The sequence below is a fragment of the Podarcis raffonei genome, chromosome 10 (genome assembly GCF_027172205.1).
Source record: "Podarcis raffonei isolate rPodRaf1 chromosome 10, rPodRaf1.pri, whole genome shotgun sequence".
NCBI classification, from domain to species: Eukaryota; Metazoa; Chordata; class Lepidosauria; order Squamata; family Lacertidae; genus Podarcis; species Podarcis raffonei.
The window spans coordinates 33,130,833-33,153,524 of NC_070611.1; the positions used below are offsets into that span (position 1 = coordinate 33,130,833).

A 22,692-nucleotide genomic window follows, 5' to 3' on the forward strand; every position below is an offset into this window, starting at 1 on the left:
TTGTGTTCTGGTTTCTGGAGGTGCCAATACACTTCCCAAAAGTTTGTGTAAAATGTACTCAAGCAAATCCAAGAAGAATCATTTCTTGATAAGTTGTCTTTATTGACCACGTCTGGTTTATTCGCCTTCTTGATATCAACTTGGAGTATAGGAAAGATAAATGTGGCTTGCTGGTACAACCAATAATAAATGGTGCCAACCTATTAAGAGAGGACAAGTATTTTGGTGGGGGGGACCCCACTTACCTCTGTAGTGTTCACACACAGCTTTTTCACTTAAAAGTGAGGGTCATCTTGCCTGTACTTCCAACTTAGGAAGACCTATATTTCTTGGTTGGGTCTGTGGTCCAGATGCTTTAGGAATTCAGGTAGGGAAACCCTGGGAGTGGTGGTAGTCTTTCTTGCACCTGCTGCAAAAATAGCTACAACCTGAGCAGATTTCTGTGGTGATCAAGTTTATTTTGGTATGGGGTGGGGGGACTGATCTTCAGCTCTTGCACAGCAGTTTATTTTATTTAAAAGGTTGTCAAGTGTTTCAGCCTTATTCAGCCAAGCCACTATATTAAATAAATTGCATTATTCCGGTGAGGTGTCTGCAGTTTTAGCCTTGAAACATCATCCATCAGACTTATAAATTACCCACAGAATTTCTTCCAGATCTGGAGGTCAATTGGAACCATATCACAAGGCCTATATTGATAATGAAAATATTTTGCTATTTTCACTGGCTATTTTAAAAAATGAATTGACCATTTTTGTGGTTTAACGAGGATTCTTGATTCCCTTGTTTATAATGCCATTGAAAGAACTTCAGTGAAAACAGCACTGTAACGTCCTAAATTCTGGGAATTCATAATGTAAGGTGAAAAGGGGCCTGGAATGAGACTGATTCACCTCGTTTCCTTGTGGCAAAATACACAGAACAATTAAATGGCTATAGGGGTATTTTCCAAGTCATTATGTCTAACCTTTTGAACTTGTGGGATGGGTTTTAACGGGTAGGAGAGGATTTATTTATTGCACTTTACCCCTCCAGGCACCCCCGTGTTTGAATTGAACAGGGTTTCAAAATACCATCATGGGCAGCAAAATTAAAAGCATAGGAGTTAGGCTATAAAAGCTTGTTTTGAGCAAGTCCAGGTATGAAGTAAGCTGGCTTCTCCCTGCTTAAGAATTTAGCACTATTGAAAGAAACATAATTGAATGGTCACAAGTATTTTTAGTTCTGTTGATTTCAATGGGAAGTAGTCAAGGCTAACTTTTGCCCAGTTGTATACATGGTGTTTTGCTATACCATCGCAGCACAATCTTATTAATTTACTCAGAAGTAATTTCCCCTTATTTAATAGAGTTTACTCCTTACTCCTTAGCATGTATGTTTCACATTGCTGCCTGAGGCAACGATTCTAACCCCACTTACCTCGTAAACTCCACTGAATTCAATAGGACTTATTTCTAAGTAGACATAATTAGGATTGCACTGTATGTTCCTGCATTTGGTTGAAAGCCATATCAAAGCATTCCAGAGTCAGAAGGCAGCCATTGGCATCAAAGCTTTCCTGCAGTTCTTTCCCTGGTTGTTTGACTGACTGCTGCCTTGACACCACAAAGGCACATCCCACATGCAGATTTCCAGTACTGATTCCCCCACACCCATTATATGTACCTCCATGAACATTATGGGTGTCATTTAGCATATGGGAACATTTTCCATATTAAAAATTATTTGGACCAAAATTCATCTGAATTTTGCCCATTACTGCCACAAGAAGTATGTATTTCCAGATGCTACCAGAATGCCCACAAGTGCATCTTGTAGACATCAAAAAGAAATCATTATAATCAAGATGAATGATATTTTCACTTGTAACAGACCTTATCAATCCCAAGGCCTTTGAACATAAATTGTGATATCATCTGGAAGGGCTTCCAATGAGGTTAGGGCCGCTTCACACACACAACATTTCCCCCTGTTCAGTAAGCAGCTCTCAGATCCCAAAATCCAGGCAACACACACACAGCTATAATCCAAAAATCCTTAGCAATGACTTCATTTATTTACATGGTGATTCATAAGTAATAGCCAAAGAAAAGAGCAGGTTCTTTCAAGAGTGGCATGTCTCTAGTATGACAATTGCTAGCAATTGAAAATGTTGCCAAAGCTTTGCAGACACCATTTGAACTATCACAGTATTTTAAATACATTCTGGAAGGTTACTAATCCACAAAAATAAATAAAAAATACTCACCTGGTTGGGAGAGTTCTGGCCTTCCCACAGCACCCAACTAAATTTCTGCTCTCTGCCCATCTTCTGTCAGTCCACGCACTTGCCTACATGCAATTCCTTGTAGCCTCTGGCTACCAGGCTAATGCTTAAACCAGGGCTGGATCACTAGCAACCCTCCAGATGTTGCTGAAGTCCAAATTCTGCAAGACCTGGGCACTGACCATGTTGACTGGAGCTGATGGGAGTTGGAAGCTAACAACATCTGGAAGACCACACATTCGCCACCTCTAGCTTAAACAAAAGGCTCGAGTTTCCTCTACAGATTAAATATAAATCTATAACACAAATTGTACAAGATGATGCCAGCAAAGCCTTTTCTACTCATCCTTCCCTCCATGACATCTCCCCAGCCAAGCCTGCTAAACTCATTTTTGCTCTTAGGATACCTTTTGTTTCATTTCTCCTCTTAAGTCCATATACTGAACTCTGTGATGCTCTGCCTGAGATTTAAAAACTTCCATCTTTGACTTTTAAAGTTCTCCTTTCATCTTTCCCCTTTGACTAAGAACTCCCAACTGTTCAAGCTGTGTGCAAGGGGACCATAATATCTGTTTTTAGTAGCATGCTTTTGTGTGCCATATACATTAGGCTTGAAATCATCATAACCTTTTGCCACTCCTATATCTGGTGTGTTTGTGTGCATGCACTCTCAGGGGAGCGGAACCTCTGTAAACGTTAGTTGCCACCACTACCTCCCATTTTGCACCCCTGCTCATAAGCCAGGAGGTTGTTGAGATCTACAGAGGTTTTTTTTAAGAATAGCGTATCAATGCTTCTCAGACCTGTTGGTCACTGCCAGCCGGACTCACTTTGGATATTCCCATGTTCCCCTCTTTAGTTAATCTATAGCATAAATTAAACTTGTGGGTAAGGCAGGTCCTAAGTCAGTCAATGCCAGGTTTATGGTCAAAAGCATTTTTATTAAAGTCTTTGGATCAGGGAATACATGAAATGGAGGTTGCACTGAAAATAAAAGATAACAGTAATACTGATTCTAAATGGCTGGCGCCTCTAAGATAGATTCAGTCATTTTCATGTGATCAAGGCAAAACACCGTGTTCAAAATGATGCATTTTTATGTTCTGTCCCCAAGAGATGGGGAGGCTGACATAGAGGAAGCCAGCATCTAACCAAATAAAAATCTGACTTTCTCAGATTTAGTATGCTCACAAGATGAGATACTCAGCCACTGTGCTGGGAAAAGCACTGTGCTATGAGTTGACTTCCTTTGGGGTTCATGGACAACAGTAACTTTCCTCACCAAGAGATTTATAAGAGAGTAAGGGGTATGTGCCTTTACTCTATTACAGCATGGAATAGCTGCAACCCTTTCTTAAGCTATTCCCCCCACCTGCTTAAGATTGAAATACGCAATCAGGAGGCTGACGTGATGCTTCTACATCTGGTCTGTACCATTCCATCCTGCACGTAGGGAAATCATAAAAAAGCTCCATCTACTAAAAAGGGCCTCTTCTACGCAACTTAAATATGCAAGAGGATGCCTGTTCTTTTTTCACCTGGCCATGCAACTGCACATTCAAAATTGTCATGGTAGGCAGAAAGTTAATGTAAGGTTGTTACTGTATGTTGAAACAACATTAATGAACAAATAGCTAACTTCTACAGTAGGCATGCTCACTGCCTGCATCTTGAAAAACTCTCCTTTACATTCCCCCCACAATGATATGATGTTGCAGATGATAAAGCACTGTGGAAATGTCTGGGTTTTTATATGTAGCTTAGAAATCTTTTTTTAAAAAATAATAATAATTAGTGTTGTGCTCTGCCTCAACTTTAATTGTTCAGGGTTCTGCTCTAGAGATAATTTTCTTGTGCAGCCAGTATTCTGAGCCAACCTACTAATAGCAGCAGCTGATGGTCTTGCCCAAGCCATGCTTCAGTTTAGATCTGGGAAGCTTTGTTCATACCTGACTGAACAAATGAACATTTCCCACACAAATCATTACTGTTCCTGCTGAACACTTCATTGCTGCCTTTGTTTCTGACAATAGATTATTACTCATGTGAATAAAATTCTGTAATTAATTTGGAGACAATTTGCTTCCTTCTTAAATGGCAGCAATTACATTGTTTAGCTTGTCCTTTTTCGCTTGTTCATCTAAAATACTTTTCATTAAGAAACTGTGAAAGCCTAAAATGTACAGGATGCCCTGGGATTTTATGTATGTTCGCATTCATTAGCACCCTGATCTGAAACATATTTTCTTGGGAGCTGGTCCTGTTTATTTTAGTTAACTTTGTCCAGTAAGATATTTAGAAGAGTGGCATGCTTGCATGAGGACAGGTTCAGTGGGACCTACCTCCAAAATAAACATGTATGCGAGCTCTGGCTGCAAATCTCATTAACAAAAAACGTCGCTCAGCATAAACTGTTCATAAACACTACTTTACCAGTGTATCACAGAAACATTTCTTCATGTTGCTACTAGAGGGAATGAGCAAGTTCACTCCCTGCAGCTTTTAGGAATAAAAAGAAAGACTTGAGAAAATTGCTGGTGTTGTTGCAAAATTCCGCCCCTCCCTGCCTGATTGTCCATCCATCCATCCATCCCCATTTACTGCCGTAAAGTCTAGAAAACAGAAGACCTCCATTATTACACCTGCTAGCATTCTACAGATCTGAAATTTTTTATCCCAAGAGACTGTGCCTTTCACATATTGTGTGTATGTGTATCATGCCCTCTGTTTCCTTTCCAGGGGGTTTCATAGTAATAATATCAAGTCAATACCTGGACAGGCATTTGTGGGCAATCCATCCCTTATAGCAATGTAAGTAGCATCAGTTCACTTTTAATAGAAAATGTGAAATTAATTACTAAATTCTCTTGTGTATCTTGCTTCTCTGCTTTCTGTGAGCAGGCCATTGCTTCTCAAACTTTATGAAATCTCGCCCCCCCCCCCCGTACACATTAAAATCAAGGTTGGGAAATCCAAATTTTGAGCTCCAGCTCCCAACAGACACATACATGATACAATGGCATTTGGAAAGTGAAAAAGCAAATAAAATGCCATTTTATAAAGAGTTACTTACTTGTTTAAAAGGCCTTACATAGTTTCTCTTTATATCCAAACCAGGAAACTGTTTACCAGGTTGACGCTGGTTTCAGATCCTGTTTTTTCCGTAACCTGATAACCCTAGTTTCCACATTTGGAAAACAGAGCATGCTGGCACAAGGCTTGTGCGTATCTCTGCTTAATAAACTGAGATATGTTAGTGCGGAAACAAGATGGGAGAGTTTTGCTAGGCTAGTATGAACGCTATCTTCCTGTTCATTTCTTACTCTGAATGTGTAAGGTGTGTTCAATTCCATCCCTGCCTTTATTCGTTTGTTTGTTTGTTTATTAATTTATTTCCTGCCCTTCACTCTGATGTCCCTAGGCCACACATTTTGTCAGTAATGCACACTAAGGTATAATCACACAGTTGGTCTAAATCAAAATAAGCATATAATTGTAATCTGGGGAGCAAATTCAAAAAGCAAGGGAGAAAGCTGTGGCACATTAAAAGAAGTAACTCCAGAGGAGTTACTTCTCCTGCCCCGCCCCCCACCGGTTTATTGCAAAAATATTTAAAGATATAAATCTTGAGTGTTAAATGTGTCCTCCTCTTCTTCCTCACAGCCATTTTTATGACAACCCTATTCAGATTGTGGAAAAGTCTGCTTTTCAGCACTTACCTGAACTCAGAACCTTGTATGTATCCATAAGTTTAAAATATCTTCACCACTAAAAGAACTCCTTTGCTCTTTCTAAAAAAATAAAATCCCACTAATTACATTGTGTTTGTAACTTTAGGACACTAAATGGTGCTTCACAGATAACAGAGTTTCCCGATCTGACTGGGACAACAAGTCTGGAAAGCCTGTAAGTATCAGACAGATAGTTCATGTTACTGCTGAAAGCAGATGGCATTAATTATTGCCGATGCTGACTTGCTTTAAAGAAGCTGTCCTTCAACCAATCATGTTCAACCCAGTCTGCAACCGTGATCGATTCAGATTTCGTGGATTTGAGCTAGTTTCATGCTCTGATTCATGCTCTTACTCCTTGCCTGATGGAGAAACAACTGAACACCCCTCCCCATGCTCCATGCTCCTTTCAGAAGCCCATTCTCACATAAGCCCAATTCACAGGATCTTCTCTCAGTCCCTCCTGCCTGGTGGGCATTGGCATGACTCACTCTAAGGTGATGTGCGTTTCTTAACAGGACCCTTACAGGAGCTCGGATCACATACCTTCCTGAAACAATCTGTGATCAGCTACCCAACCTCCAAGTACTGTAAGTATAAAAGACATATTTACATTAAATCCTAGGAACTTTCAAGATACAGCGTTCTCAGAAATGTGTTCTATCATCACCATGGAAATTCACATATTTAGCTCTCGTAATTCAAGAGCATAAACAGATGCATAACAAAGAGCCTAGCAACAATATTCCAGCGTCATGTAAAGACTTAGTACTAGCACTAGATTGAGTATGGCGAGTGCTTAGTGTGTTGGTCCAGGGCTGGTGAGACTGAGCTTAAGTCCCCACTGAGCCACAAAGCTCATTAGGTGACCCAGGACCTGTTGCTGTCTCTTAGTCTAACCCATCTCTCAAGGCTCTTGGGCAGGTGGGATAAGAACTGTATGCCATGTTAAGTTCCTTGCAGAAAGGGCAAGATAAAATAAAATGAATCCAGCACTGATCCAGAGCTAATGGTGTATTAAGCAGAGTAAAGGTAAATGGTAAAGGGACCCCTGACCATAAGGTCCAGTCGTGGCCAACTCTGGGGTTGCGGCGCTCATCTCACTTTATTGGCCAAGGGAGCCAGCATACAGCTTCTGGGTCATGTGGCCAGCATGACTAAACCGCTTCTGGCGAACCAGAGCAGCGCATGGAAACGCCGTTTACCTTCCCGCTGGAGCGGTACCTATTCATCTACTTGCACTTTGTTGTTCTTTCGAACTGCTAGGAGCAGGGACCGAGCAACGGGAGCTCACCCCGTCGCGGGGATTCAAACCGCCAACCTTCTGATTGGAAAGTCCTAGCCTCTGTGGTTTAACCCACAGTGCCACCCGCGTCCCATTAAGCAGAGTACAGAACGTAAATGCTGCATGGCCCCTAGTTGCAGTGCCTACAGTCTGTACTTGATACACAGGATTGTGGTGGAGAGACAATGTATTATAATGCAAGAAAAGTAAAACACATGGTGGGACGGCCTGACAAAATGAGATGAGCAAGCAATATCACGAGTCAGAGTATGCTCAGTTAACTGATTGCAGTGACCATAGGAGAAAATTGAGAATGTATAGGATTTATAGAATGTATGGATTTAAGCAAGCTTCCTCCTACTTTTCAGATAATTTTTAAAAGTCACCCATGTCCAGGAAGCATACATAAGGGGCCAGGGAAGCCCAGTTTCCATTCTGTTAAAGGTTTTTCTTTTTCTGATAATCACCGAAATGGGGACAGACTCCATCCTCACTTATACCTTAATGTTCCATACCTTTATTTTCTCTCCAAGGCATATTTATTCAATTGGATTTTTGAACACTATTCCCAAGATGTATGGGAGACCTGTTTCCTTATAATGATTAACCAATACATTATTGTAGCTTACAAGAATGCTGCAGTGTTAGTTTAATCACTATCAAAAGTAATCATTCTGTCTACTTCTTTGTGAATGGGCCAACTGCACTTTCCTTTAATGATTACATCATGATGAATGTATCTGGCATTAGTTTGCTTAGCCAACGTTCTAATAACACTAGCTAAAAACATACAGTCATAGTGCCAAAGTGGCTCTTGTGGGCACTTCTTAGAAAGTTGGGTACTAATTCTATCACAGCAACATTAAATATTGCTGCTTATGAGCTACCTTTGCTTCTCTGACTTTGGGAGCAAAATGAAGTATCTTTTCCTGCAAAGCATAGAATAGGACCAAACTCAGTAAAGGTGTTTCAACTGACAGCACTGTTACCATCACAGATCAACTGTATATGTATAGAATTATCTGATTTAAATTCACATTTGTGGGTTTTTTTTTAAAAAGGGGGGGGGAAGCATTGACAATTTTATTTTAAATGCAGAAAAGGCCTACGTATAAACAAAATCATTCAGAAATGTTGGCTTAATTTACGGAATATTTTTCTTTGTCCAGATTGCAAGTTTCTCATTTGTTTCTATTTCGGCATTCCTCTCATGCAATTAACCATCACGCAAGCGGAAAGAATAGCTGCCTGCCTGCTGGAGCCAGCCCTGGCATTGTGTCCCCTCCACTCCTGCTTCCACTGCCCACCTGTTGTTGGTGGTTTTTTTTTGGGGGGGGGGAGAGAAAGCCTCTAAGCCGGAGTTTCCTTGCAGGCTCTCCTTGTAGTGTAGAACCATATCTGAGTAGGGAGGATAATTGTCTACAGGTTTAAAATGTGCAGTGTGTGCCCTGGGCCATATGCTTCCATGAGAATCTTTTCTCAATATCTGAAGCAACCAGTCCTTAAGACCAGGGAACCTGATGTGCAAAGATTACCATTCCTAAACCACAGGGTGGCCTGACAGTTCTTTCCTCCAATGTTTCTGCTTTTTGTGGTTTTGTTGTATTGACCATTTTTACAGTTACTTTACGTTACCCTTGGGATTCTATCTTGGGGTAGAATTTCCACTCAAACACACACACACACACACACACACACACACACACACAGGTAGCCAAAATGACCTACTATAACTTTACCATTTTTGTGCCTCTGCAACTTATACCTGATGAAGTTACAAGTGCAGCTCTTGTATTTTACTTCCTGCTAAATGAGCATGCCCTTTAACTTTGGCATTGATACCCTTCTCCCATTGAGTGGAGATGGATCGTACGAGAAGTAAATGCTCTTTAGGCGGGGAGCTTTCTCATCGCACCCATACAAGGAGAACTTTAAAATTAACTTCATAAGTTAATTTTAAAGAATATTAGCCCAAGGACAAAACCTTACCATCTAAGGTTAAAAAACAGAACCAAGGGACATGTCCCTGTGTCCATTCTCATTTCTTTCTTTACAGAGGCAAAAGTCATATTAAGCCTGATGGGAGTTTCCCCTGCACAAAGGAGTACAGGATGCAAATCTATTTCCCTTTTTTCTTTCTTCTTTTTACAATTTCTGCAAATTACCATGGCTTGTTTTTGATTAGCTATATTATACTATAAATGAGTCCAGATGTTTCAGTTATTCTGCAATTTGTTGAGTTTTGGCTCAAATCATTTGAAGGGCTTTCTCTTCCCCCCACCCCCACCCCATAGTGATTGATTTCAAAGTTAGTTCTAGTTCCTCAAACCACTTTCCTCAGTTAAAGATATGGCAGTTCTAAAGGTCAGAGGCAAGATTATTTAATTTAAAGTGTAGTCTGGGAAGCTAATTAAATTTCACTGTGATTGTAGTTCGAAAGATCAGATCCACCTAGAAAAATGGTTTAAAACTAAGTATCTAGTAGATTATTTTAAGCAATTAAAAGAAGAGTTGTGTTTTGAAGGAAAACTGAATCCAGAAAGAAGCAATAACCCTAAATATATTTTTACTATTTAACAGAATTAGCCACCTTATATTTTTCTGTTTTTGTATTTCAGAGACCTCTCATATAACCAGCTGGGTGATTTGCCTCATTTTACTGCTTGTGAAAATCTTCAGAAAGTGTAAGGTTACAAAAAATAAAAATAAAAAATAATGTATGTGCGCATGAGGAAGGTTTTACCATTTCCTCCAATGCAAGGAGTAGACCTGTATATATGAGTCAGAACCTTGGTTTGTATTTTAAATTCATAGTTTTGGGTTAGGGAGAGAAGCATTTGGTGAGGTCTAGTGCATCATGTATTCCATCATATCACACATTCTTTTGCATGTTTAATGTGGAAGAAAAATAAAAAATATAACTATAAGGGGCTTTTGATGGTGGGGAGGATTGAAGATTCAATTTTTTAGATGACTCTGTCTGTGGAGTTTTCAGTGGAGTGGATAAGCTCCAAACTTTGATCCAGGATATGATGCTCTTCCCATCTAGCTTGCTTCTTATGACGCCTTCGCAGCTCTCTTCCTTTTGGATAAAGAGACAGGATGAATAGGATACATATTTCTGGAGTGCAAGTTGTTTCTTATGCATGAGAAGACTGGAAATTCTGTTTTTCGTGTAACATATAGCTCTAAAAGAAATCTAAACAATGGCCAATATTCAAATAAACATACAACGAGTTCTGCACACTCAACCAAAGGGGGCTTTGTACCTATGCTTCCTGATAACAAGCCCCAAGTACCGTAAACCAAGCAACTTTTGCATCTGAGAGATCAGTTTGTGATGTGGTTCAGGGGCAGGAGGAGGCAGTCAAAGTCCCACTAGATATGCTCAAACTCTTGAGACATCTGAAGTAGTTCTGGGATCCTGGGCAGCATTTGAAGTTCTCTAGAAGTTGTTTTCTCTAAAGCCATTTTTTTGCCATTACAGTGATTTACACCACAATGAAATATATGAAATCAAAGCGGGCACGTTTCAGCAGCTGGTTGCCCTACGTTCGCTGTGAGTATAGCCATAAAAGAGCTATTTACCTTGGTACTGAGAAACATGGAAGCTCACATTCCTTTCCTCTGCCTGCTCCTACATATTCTGCTTTCCATTTTCCCCCCTTTGATCATTCAGCTTGCCAGGTTAGATTTGCCAAAGCAAAACAAACATTCTGACGTTGAAAATTTCCAGCAATGAATTCACACAGCCGTGAACAACAACAAAAAACCCCAACCCTGAAATAGCTTCCGCTTGCAGACTTCTCTGAAGAAATAGGAAGTTTGATTTAACTCATATAGAAGCCTCTTATGGGTACACTTTAAAATCCACTGCTGAATGGAAAAGCTGAGTGAATTGTATACAGATGGCAATAGAAAAGAGCAAGGAGCAGAGTGTGTAAATGTACAAAAATTGATGGCCACACTCCATGTAATGGGAGTAATAATTGATCCGTTTCTATAATATTCTGTTCAGTGTTGTATTATCCTATGTTGGGTTTTCCACAGGCAGCAGACTCTTCTTATATATGTTCTTATTATGATGAAGCATTGGTGCAAAAAACAACATGCATCCAGAAGGAGATATGAAAGGGAAAATGTGGGAGAAAGATTGGAAAGACTGAGAAATTGGCATACGAGAGAAGTAGCAGATGTGAAAGAGGAAGAAGGTCTATTGAGAAGCTAGTAGATAATAGAGAAAGGTTCTGTTCAGGTTTAACACGTCCATAAACCATGGTTTGTTAGAGCAGTCTCCCTCCCTTTCTGCCATCCTTTCACATGCCTAGTTTGAGGAGACACTTATAAAATCAGTTTCCTATAACATCTGAACTAGATAGCTATGGTTTAAATATAGCCTGTGAACCAGGATTACAAATCAGGGTTTGATGCTGATTGTAAACTTAAAACTGCCTACATTTCCTGGTTCAGCTGTCATGGTGATTTAGTAGTTGGGTCTCAATCTGAATGTAACTGAGGAGTGAAGGGAGCGAGCGGAGAACCCAACACTCCCCCCCCAATAAACCATGGTTTGTTCAAACAGCAGTAGTTTATCTGAACCAGACCAGAGATCATCCCATAATTTGCTTATTAGTTAGCTAGATCCTGGATCAAGGGGAAGAGATGTGTGCATTTGCAACCCAGAATATTTGTACATTTCAGTAAGCCATAAAATGTGCTCCTGCTGTGCTCCCTTTCTTGAGCCAAGAGCAAAAAACTATGAGCCTTGTTAGTGTGATGTGTGAACCAGTGCTTATGGTTTGTTTCTTCCAAACAAACCATAGTAGGTAAGCCAAGAACAAACCTTGGAGGCAAACAAACTGTGAGCACTGGTTCATACAGCACACTAAGCCTCGACTAGTGGTTTGTTGGTCCCAGGTCAACAAAGGGAGAAGCAATCTGGCTGTGTGCAGTAGCATGCTCCTCATTCACAGTAAGCCATGACTTGTGGCTTATCATAATGTCCAAACACAGGTATAAAATTAGCCTACTGGATTTCATGCAGTTAATTGTTGTTTAATTTAAAATATTCAAAGTAAATCTCCATGCATTTTTAAGCATATATAATTTTCTTCCTTTCTGCAGGGATTTAGCTTGGAACAAAATATCAGTCATTCATGCCAATGCATTCTCCTCTTTATTGTCTCTGATTAAACTGTAAGTATTCTGCTTTTTTTTATATCTGATGCTGTCCTATTATGATCATTCAAATACCCAGTGACAAAAAAGCTCTATTCAGTGCAGGGTAAAATAGAATGACAATTTAATGAACAACAAAATGCAAAACAAAGTAGCTTTGGCCTTTGTTTGGCCAGCCATAGTGGTCTTGCATTTCTGCATTGTTTCATGGTATCAATTAGTAATGGAGAGAATGCAGAACAGGAGAGCTTGGGCAGCAGATGCATCACATGATTAAATTTGGATCAAACCCAGATCACTCCGGAGCCTGGCTCTAAATCTAATTAGATTCATTCAGCTCCTGCCTACCACAGTATTTAACTAGAGCCCTCCATGTTGTCCCACATTTCCCCTAGTTTACTAAAGTGGCAAGGAGGACTTACATGGCCTGTGGCATGAGGCCTTCAAGTGACTATAGGCACTGCACAGGTGCTTGGAACCATAGCATCCCATCAGTAGGTGCCACTGTGCATGTTCTTGGCAGCATCCATAGATACCAGGAGTAGGGTGGGCTCTACTATGTAGAGTAAGCAGCATGACTCACAGGATGCAAGTTTTTCTCTCTCCCTTTATGCTCTGGTTTTGACACAACAGTGGCTGGTTTGCACAACACAATAAGCCAAAGCTAACAGCAAACATTGGCTACAACTTTTGGTTAGTGAGGAGAGAGTTTAACCACGAGAGTCAGTTTTGATGAGCCCAGATTCAACACAGCACAGGAGTAAAAAAATAATTTAAAGAAAGACCAGGGAGAAGCAAAGTCTGTGAGCTTGTCTCCAGGAGCCTGCACATTCACATTCTCCTGGTAAGCCATAGATTGGCTTAGTGTGGCATGCGAACCAGGTCAACAATGATTACATACAAATAACATACCATGGAAAAGTTTGCCTGCTGTTTAAAAACTGTGGGCTGTATCCAACTATGTTTTACTCAAAGTAAAATTAATGGCCCGAAGTAAGTCAAGACCCTTAATTCTAGGACTGCTCTAGATCAACATTAGAAGAGGACTAAATTTGGACACAACCCTGTGCTAGAAGGCATCAGTATAAGTAACAATGGCTGGTTTTTTAATTCTGTGGTTGCTGTTGCTAATATCCCAGATGCTGACCAATTTTGCAGAATCCAAGCAAGACAATCTGGTTAGGTTGTAAGCACACTGACATCCAAGTACACATAACTTCAGTAAAGGCCCTTTACGCATCAAAGAGTTGCCAACAATAAAAACGGAGGGAAGAATCCAATAACATGTTATTACAGTCCTATTCCTTTCCATGTGGCTTGTACAAGAGACCTTTCAAGTGGATTGGGCTCTGAGGTGAATCAGCAAATTTACCAGTGACCCAAGGTGCATCTTTTGTCAGCTGAATCGTCTTTATGTTTTATCGTTTGCAAAATTTAATACTCTGCGACAATAACAAATACCCTCAGGCAAAATAAAAAAATAAAAAATCCCACCCTTCTGGAATAGTAAACTGGTTCCCCCCCCTTTAATTTTGCAGGGATCTGTCATCCAACCTTTTGTCCTCTTTTCCTGTAACTGGCCTATATGGTTTAACTCATCTAAAATTAACAGGAAATCATGCACTACAAAGTTTGATATCATCTGAAAACTTTCCAGAACTCAAGTGAGTACCTCATTAAAACTAATAAGGCACACTTGTGCTCATGTGCAGTGGGAGGGGTGTCACTGTATAATGTGAGTTACTTCCTATTCAGAGGCTTTGAACCACAGCACTGAAACAAAGATATACATGGTAAAATTGTAGACTTACTACATCCTTTTTATCTCAAAAAAATATGATTGATTTTGGACACCCTGGTAGCTGCTCACTTTGAAACACATCTGCTTCTCAGCAATATCCCCCCCCCCAAATAAACAGCCTCTGTTAAAATTTGTCTAATTTGTGTTTTATAGTGGCTAGCTCCCTTCATTTGACCGTTGCTTTATTTTAGCATTTGTGCTGCCAAAGCGAGCACTTGACCACTGCTTTATAAACTACCCCCATTTTGAAAAATCTAGGGAATATATAGCTGCAAACAAAAAGAAAAGAATTGAATCAAGTAGGTGGTTTGAGGGTGGCAGTAAAATACTTTGCCATATTGTCTTAATGCAAAAATACTGTAACCAGAACATCTGAGGAAGAGCTATTGATGGTCTGTTCTTTTGAGAGGTGGAGCTGGCATGTAAAAAGATACCAGTCAGGCTCAAGCAATGCCAAACAGGAACAGCATCACAATTTGATGCAATGCACCAGTACCCTGGTCCAGCCTGGAGGCAGCACAAAAGGTCAATATGTCAGCATAAGCCATTCTGAGCTTCTGTATCTACATAAGTCTACAAGATCAAAAGTGTGAGGTTCAAATAAGCAATGTACCGGTAATTGAGCTAAGGATTATGCAAGGTTTTAAAAAAACCAACAACCTATAGCTTGGCATCACATTTGAAATATCCCAAGTTACGTTTCCTGTTCAGGTCATATAAATCATTATTATGTTCATAGCCACTCCACTCCAATCTGACTCCCCACTGGTTTTCTGATTCTCACCCCCTGTAGACATTATTCCATAGTTAATGAATAGTCCTCATGTGGATATTTTTCAGTTTCCTTTCCGTTTAGAGTTTTTCTGGTTTTTTTAATGTAATTCTGCAAACCTTGGGATTTACACACACATCTGCTGATAATTCCTTCTTGTTCATCAGCAGTGTTGTGTAGCTACATAAGCAACAGTGCTCACAGCCTGAACATTGAAAATAGAAGGAATTATGGCATGTGTACAATGATCTGAAATGTACAGGGATGTGGGAAGAATGTGCTTTCCCTTAATTTTTTATATTTGTTTAATGAGTCAGAGCCCTGCCTCTTTGTTGCTTCAGTTTGATGCTAATGCCATTTGCGTTGACTTTGCAAAGGATGTAGGTTGAGTACACTGAGACGTTTTGATGTTCATAATCTTGTCTGTTAATTCTAAAGGGTGATTGAAATGCCTTATGCTTATCAGTGCTGTGCATTTGGAGCTTGCGATGGCCACTACAAAATCCAAAACCAGTGGAACAAGGATGAGAACAGCAGTGCTGAGGAATTTCAAAAGAAAGATGTTGGCGTTTTCCATACACATGGTAAATAATAAGAATCAGTTTTAAAAGAGGCCACTTACTGTTGACTGGAATGTGGCTACCAATAATGAAATGAATGTATGCCTTTCTGATTTCAGCCTTTAAAATAAAATGCCAGCACAAATGAGCTTCTAATAAGATGCCTATTTTACCCTTGTAAAGTAATGTTTTCGAATTTTACCTCCTCTTGGGTTCTTTCTCCCCAGATTTGTGTGGGAAGACATTGGTGGCGAGGGGCTGTAGGATTTAAGTTTTTTTGTGGTGAAGGAGAGGGATCCAGGGCTTGGTGAGCTGGGGATCTAGAATTCCTCTTGATTCCCAGCTCCAGCAAGGCTTCTCCACTCCAAGGGGCAGGGGTGTGGAATGGGGGGGGGACACATCTGCAAGAGAGCAAGGGCAGCAATGCAGACTTTTGCCTTCTGTGACAAAATTTGTAGATCCAGCTCTGCCTCAGAATCTACTGTTGCTACTGTCGTTAAAATCAATTTCCTGAATTTAACACAAAATGCCTTACTGATTTTTTTTTAATCTAGCATTGCCTCTGTTCTTTACAGACTACAAGAGGACAAATGTCTGCCCAATAAGTGTATTATCTAAAATTCAACCCAGACGAAAGGGAGGGAAGTAGGTGTAAACTGGGATAGAATTTGTTATTTATTTGAGTTAGGTGTCCTTAGAGTTAGTTACAGGCTAAGTTACTGTAAGGCATCTTCTGGAAATACTGAAGTAATGGATAAGCTGTCACCCTTTGTCTGAATGCTTAAGAGATTAATGATATATGGCTTAAAAAGGTAAAGGGACCCCTGACCATTAGGTCCAGTCGTGGCCGACTCTGGGGTTGCGGTGCTCATCTCGCTTTATTGGCCGAGGGAGCCGGCGTACAGCTCCATGTCATGTGGCCAGCATGACTATATGGCTTAGGCCCAGGCTATTTGAAGGACCATATACTTGCTCTGAGATCTTCAGGGAAAGTGCATCTCGGTAGCACCACCCTTAGAGGTATGTTTAGCGGGGACGAGGGAGAGGGCCTACTCAGTGGCTGCCCCCCAGCTATGGAACTGCTTTCCAAGTGAGACAAGACTGGCACCGACCTTGTTCTCATTCCTCGTTCTCTTCTTTTTACAGATGACCGCGACTTTGAGGATTTTCTTCTTGACTTTGATGAAGATTTGAAAGTTCATCATTCGGTGCAGTGCTCTCCCTCTCCAGGTATTGATCTAGCTACATCCAATCTGTTGGTTGGTTGGTTTCAAAACGCCTTCACTTCCTCTCTTGGCAGACTCTGCACTATATTCTAGAAAAAGGAGCTATGAAAAAGCACAGTGCTCCATGGTGTGCATGACTGCAACTCAGTGCGTGCTTTGTACGCAAAAGATCCCAGATACAATTCCTGGCTTTTCTAGGTAGGGCTATGCAGGACTCTTGGCGGAAGCCCTGGAGAGCCACTGCCCAACCTTTAGGGGCCTGGGGGCACATTTGTAAATCTAAACAGCTGTTGTGAGCACCACAAAAAAACCATTACACAGAACAAAAAAAGGCAATGCTCAAACCACCACCTCTCTGAAACAGCAGACAAAATGCATGTAACCCAAGGCTGTGCTTTATGGAGCCTCTGCCAATGCCCTGCTGCTATAAACTCCTGTGCTGCATTCTTCTTTTAGTGGCACCAGCACCACCACAATCCCCTTTCCTTCTTCAATAATAATAATAATAATAATAATAATAATAATAATAATAATACTGTTGCAATAGCAGCAGCAACACTGGCAGTTTCTTCACCACCTCTCCTGGGCTCTGCGAAAGGGCTGGCAGAGGAAAGGGTGTCTTCTTAGGGCTCAGGCACTCTGGGCAAAGAGGCCAAGAGAAGGCCTGTGTTGTTGCCACGGCAGCTAAAAGCACTCATCTTTCCTGTCTCGCCTTTGCAGGACCCTTCAAGCCTTGTGACTACCTCTTCGGGAGCTGGCTAATCCGAATTGGAGTCTGGACCATCGTGATTTTGGCCTTTGTTTGCAATGCATTGGTGGTTGCGACGATCTTCAGATTCCCGCTCTTCATTTCCTCCATAAAACTCTTGATTGGACTAATAGCCATTGTGAACACACTCATGGGTGTGTCCAGCAGCGTGCTTGCCAGCATGGATGCATTAACTTTTGGAGTCTTTGCTCAGTACGGAGCTTGGTGGGAAGGTGGACTTGGTTGCCACTTGGTTGGACTTCTCTCCATCTTTGCTTCAGAGGCTTCCGTTTTCTTGCTCACGCTAGCAGCTCTTGAGCGCGGCTTTTCCGTGAAACACACCACAAAGTTTGAGACCAGTGCCACTCTTGCTAGCATGAGGGTAGCCATCTTGTTTTGCTTTGTCTTGGCCTTAATCGTTGCAGTGATTCCAGTACTTGGGGGAAGTGAGTATGGGGTTTCCCCTCTGTGCATACCTTTGCCTTTTGGGAAGCCAACTGCTGTGGGTTACATGGTGGCACTGGTCTTGCTGAACTCTCTTTGTTTTCTTATAATGACAATAGCTTATACAAAACTCTACTGTAGTTTGGATAAGAGAGAATTGGATAATGTTTGGGACTGTTCCATGGTCAAACATATTGCCTTGCTACTTTTTACTAACTGCATTCTTTATTGTCCTGTGGCCATCTTATCATTTTCTTCCTTGTTAAACCTTACGTTTATTAGCCCAGAAGTAATTAAACCAATACTTTTAGTAATTGTCCCCCTACCTGCATGTCTAAACCCACTTCTCTATATACTTTTCAACCCACACTTCAAGGAAGACCTGGGAAGTCTTCGAAAGCAGACGTTTTCATGGAAAGCATCCAAGCATGCCAGCCTGGTCTCTGTTAATTCAGAGGATGCAGAAAAACAGTCATGTGATTCAACTCAGGCTATCGTAACCTTTGCAAGCACCAGAATACAGTGGTGCCTCGCAAGACGAAATTAATTCGTTCCGCAAGTTTTTTCTTCTTGCGAGTTTTTCGTCTTGCGAAGCACGGTTTCCCATAGGAATGCATTGGAAATCAATTAATGTGTTCCTATGGAGACCGCCTTCAGACCAGGTCCGGGGACAGACTGTCTCCAGACCTCTTCTGAAGGCTGGCGGGGGGAGAAGGACTTTTCTCCCCACCGCCAGCCTTCAGAACAGCCTTCTGAAGGCTGGCGGTGGGAAGAAAAGCCCTTCTCCCGCCGCCAGCCTTCAGAAGAGTTCCCGCAGGGCTGCCTAGGCTGCGGATAGCAGCCTGCTGCCCGGCGCGCGGGGCAGACATCTGCAGCTTGGGGAGCCCTGCAGGAGTTCCCCGCAGGGCTCTCCAAGCTGCAGATAGCAGCCTGCTGCCCCGCGTGAGGGGCGCTCTGCTTCAGAGCGCCCCTCGCGCGGGGCAGACATTCGCAGCTTAGGGAGCCCTGCAGGACTTCCCCGCAGGGCTCTCCAAGCTGCGGATAGCAGCCTGCTGCCCCGCGCGAGGGGCGCTCTTAAGCAGAGCGCCCCTCGCGCGGGGCAGACATTCCCAGCTTGGGGAGCCCTGCAGGACTTCCCCGCAGGTCTCTCCAAGCTGCGGATAGGGGTAGCATGCTGCTATCCGCAAGCTGCGGATAGGGGCAGCAGGCTGCTGTTCTGAATGCTGGCGGTGGGGAGGAAAAACCCTCCTCCCACCGCAAGCCCCGGGAACAGAGGAGAAGCGCTGTGCGCCTTCTCTTCTGTTCCCGGACCTCCCACCGCAAGCCTTCAGGACAGGTTCGGGAACAGAGGAGAAGGCGCGCTGCGCTTCCCCGCTGTCCCCGGAGATTTCCCTATGGGCTTTCGTCTTGCGCCCCTGCGCAAGGATGACACGCAAATTCGTGAAGCGTTCCATATTTTTTGTGCTCGCTTCGGCAGCACATATACTAAAATTGGAACGATACAGAGAAGATTAGCATGGCCCCTGCGCAAGCCCATAGGGAAATTCGTCTTGCGAAGCCGCTAAAAATCGGAAAACCCTTTCGTCTTGCGGGTTTTTCGTTTAGCGAGGCATTCGTCTTGCGGGGCACCACTGTATCATATGATATTCCCGCCAACAATTCACTAGAGCCTTCATCGTATCGAATGAGTGAAAGCTGTAACCTGTCGTCAGTAACATTTGTTCCATGTCATTAGCTTCATCTCAGAGTCACCTGTATTTAAAAATTATCAATCACACATTTATTAAATGGGTGCAGTAAGAGGAAAATAATTGTCTACTACTATTGGGTGCCAAAGGCTTGGTGGCAATGAAAATGGCATCCTAAAGCCTAACAGATACCATCTCAGTCTGGTTTAGAGACAACCACTCTTGAATCAGCTGAGGTTCAGACTCAAGAAAAAATCCAAAAGCCATTGATGTTTACAGCACTGGCTCTGGTGATTCAAAATAGATCAACATTTCTCACTGTCCGTTCATGAATCTTTTAATGGTCAAAATGAAACTTCCACTAAGCTGATTTTTTTTTTTAATGGGACTTCAAATATTAAGAAAATGAGATTATCTTGGAAGTATTTATGGAAAATGTACCACTCCTAGTTGCACAATACATATTTACACATGAACTGGCCTCAATGTTCTTGTTTAACTAAGCGTGAAAGTGAAGAGCCGCTCTTAACTGGTTAAAGAGGTTGAACATAGCACAGCTTATAGGCATTTGAGTTAGAACTTTACATTAAGAAGTCCCATTAGCAATAGCAGACCTGCTTTGGAAGAACCACATTGAATACTGTAGGTTGGGAGACCTGAATTGTTTTCAGATTTATCCAGCATCACTTTTCTGAGCTGACACATGCATCCTTGGGAAAGAAAATGAACAAATGCGGAAAGTATGCACCCGAACGCCGGCTGCACGGTTATCATATTCCTTTGTCTCCTTGGATTTTGAAGCAATGCAGCGTGCAACTGGAGCTCTGTTCTTAAAACTACTTTGGATTAAACAAGAGATCATCTGACCATGGCACAATACATACTACAATGTTTATTTAGCTTTACTTTTACTGCGGTTCGGTTATGGAGTGCTGCTTAATGTCAGTGAAATTGTTCCTCACATGAATATATATTCTTTTGTATACAAGAAGTAAAAGAATAAGTCTGAAGACTGGCTCAATAAAGATTCTTTTATATTAAAAATTGAACTTCAGAACAAAAACAGGCCACTATGCATACTATTTTCATAAGCAAGTTTGAAAGCTATAATTGAGATATTTTAATGGGGAAATAATAAAATTCATTTGAGAAGCTTTTTTTTAAAAAAAGATTTGTAAATATAGAACTGTATTTATTATTACAGTAAAATCATACTAAAAATGAGAATAAGCCATGTACAGCTTTGTACTGATATATTTCCTAGATTTCTATTTTCTTCTCATATATTTGACTAAATTCCCTATCTGTACATAATATATGTAAATGTGTAGTGATTGTAAATAGAGGATGTGCTTTCTTTTCTACTGGTGTTTCAAATATATGGAATTTGTAATAAAACCTGCAGCTAAGCAGAAAGAGTGCCTCGGTATCTTACACTCAGAAGATAGGCAGCAGATATTTCCAAATATTTCCAGAACATTTTTACCACCTCATGATAATAGAACTTGCAAGTAACTCTTTTTCACAGAGGACAAAAACATAAACCTAAAATACTTTCTCTCTTACGTTTGCAATTTACCTAATCTAATGTTTCTCACAGGCAAGAGGTATTGGCATTATAGTCCAGGGATTTTCATGTCACATACCTATAGCTTTTCATGTTGGAAGTTTGTGTCAGCCTAACAAAATTCTCATGAGGAATTGCATGAAAGGCTATAATTTTAGAATAAGCCAGTAATGGTGAATTACAGTTGCCAACACAAAGGCTCCCCAAGAGGTAAAGATTAGAGGTAGTGAGGAGGAATGTAATCAGAGAAAGCTTAAGAAAACTTTTCCACACTCACCAATACTTACATTTGTTTGTAGTAGCCTATTATTGGGTATTTGACCTTGGGCAATAAACATCCATTGATGGATGTAGACCAGCAATTTAGCCAACAATAATGCAACTTCCTTTTGAGATACAGACTGATCTAGCATGTAAAAAGTTTTTTAAAACCTCCAGTCTCTAAATAAAAGCTGGCTCTGCATTATGTTTGAAGAAATCTGACTTCAAATTATGAGAGATTTTGTGCTGCTTTTCATGATACTCCGCTTTAATAGAAAATGCCAATTTATGAAAAAAGTACTAAATATATTTCTTCCCATTTTGGTATACTCATGCATGGAAACAAGAAGGAATAAACAATGCCGTTAATATTTTTTCATCACTAAGATTGTCATGTTGTATGTGGAACTGCACTTGAAAAGCATCCAGAAAATCAAATTAGTGCAAATATCACAACAATTTTTTGGTCTGAGGTTGGCTAGAGTTTATTTCTGAGATGCTGTATGAGCCTGTGATTGCGTGCTCCTTTCTAGACACAATTTAAGTTCCTAGTGTTCATTTGAGGGAAAATAATACATATAGAAAGGAGAATTATTGAACTCCAATATCCAAGTTTGGGGCAAGTACTCTTTGGTGAGACAACCCCAACAGATATTTAATGTTACAAAACATGCAGCAAAGTAAAGTGTGGCAATATAGGCTGTTAGACTTTTAAAATATGCCCTTTAAGTTCAAAAGTAAGTTTAAAATGCTTTACTTACAAACTCACCAAAGGTCAGAGTCATGTGCTTTTCAATACAGTGGGCACGTCCAGTTCCCAAGAGACTGTGATCTACTCCCAATATAAAAAAAACTGGCAGTGATCTACCCATTGTCTTTTTTTTTTTTTAAAAATATATTTTATTAATTTTTCCATACAATCATTTCACATTAACAAATTGTAATACATTGCCAATTTTTTGACTTCCTTCAGCTTCTCTGATAATCATTCGAATTCTAATTTTTTAATACACATTTCCCAATTTCTATATTACCTTTGTGCTTACCCCCATCTTATATTCTGCTTTTTTGCAATATTTCTTAATCTATTACAGAGCTTCTTTTAATGCCACTAACGTTATTTCGTTATCACTTATACTTTCCCAATAATCTGTTAATTTTTTCC

At 40.9% G+C, this 22,692-nt stretch overlaps 1 protein-coding gene and 1 pseudogene across 2 annotated transcripts in view; both read left to right on the forward strand.

Moving 5' to 3' along the window:
• LGR5 (leucine rich repeat containing G protein-coupled receptor 5) overlaps positions 1–21,115 on the forward strand; it is a 78,412-nt gene extending 57,297 nt beyond the window's left edge. The window contains exons 8-19 of one of the 2 annotated variants that reach the window (XM_053407106.1): positions 5,006–5,077; positions 5,930–6,001; positions 6,104–6,172; positions 6,516–6,587; positions 9,901–9,966; positions 10,770–10,841; positions 12,407–12,478; positions 13,999–14,124; positions 15,472–15,617; positions 16,740–16,823; positions 17,540–18,529; positions 19,646–21,115. In XM_053407106.1, coding sequence (XP_053263081.1) covers positions 5,006–5,077; positions 5,930–6,001; positions 6,104–6,172; positions 6,516–6,587; positions 9,901–9,966; positions 10,770–10,841; positions 12,407–12,478; positions 13,999–14,124; positions 15,472–15,617; positions 16,740–16,823; positions 17,540–18,529; positions 19,646–19,746 — 1,942 coding nt within the window. In that variant the 3' untranslated portion in view covers positions 19,747–21,115. Of the gene's footprint in view, positions 1–5,005; positions 5,078–5,929; positions 6,002–6,103; positions 6,173–6,515; positions 6,588–9,900; positions 9,967–10,769; positions 10,842–12,406; positions 12,479–13,998; positions 14,125–15,471; positions 15,618–16,739; positions 16,824–17,539; positions 18,574–19,645 lie in introns of those variants that run through there. The other variant, XM_053407105.1, reaches the window with a different exon arrangement.
• Positions 19,473–19,543, forward strand: LOC128422947 (uncharacterized; annotated as a pseudogene).
• Positions 21,116–22,692: the final 1,577 nt, after the last annotated feature.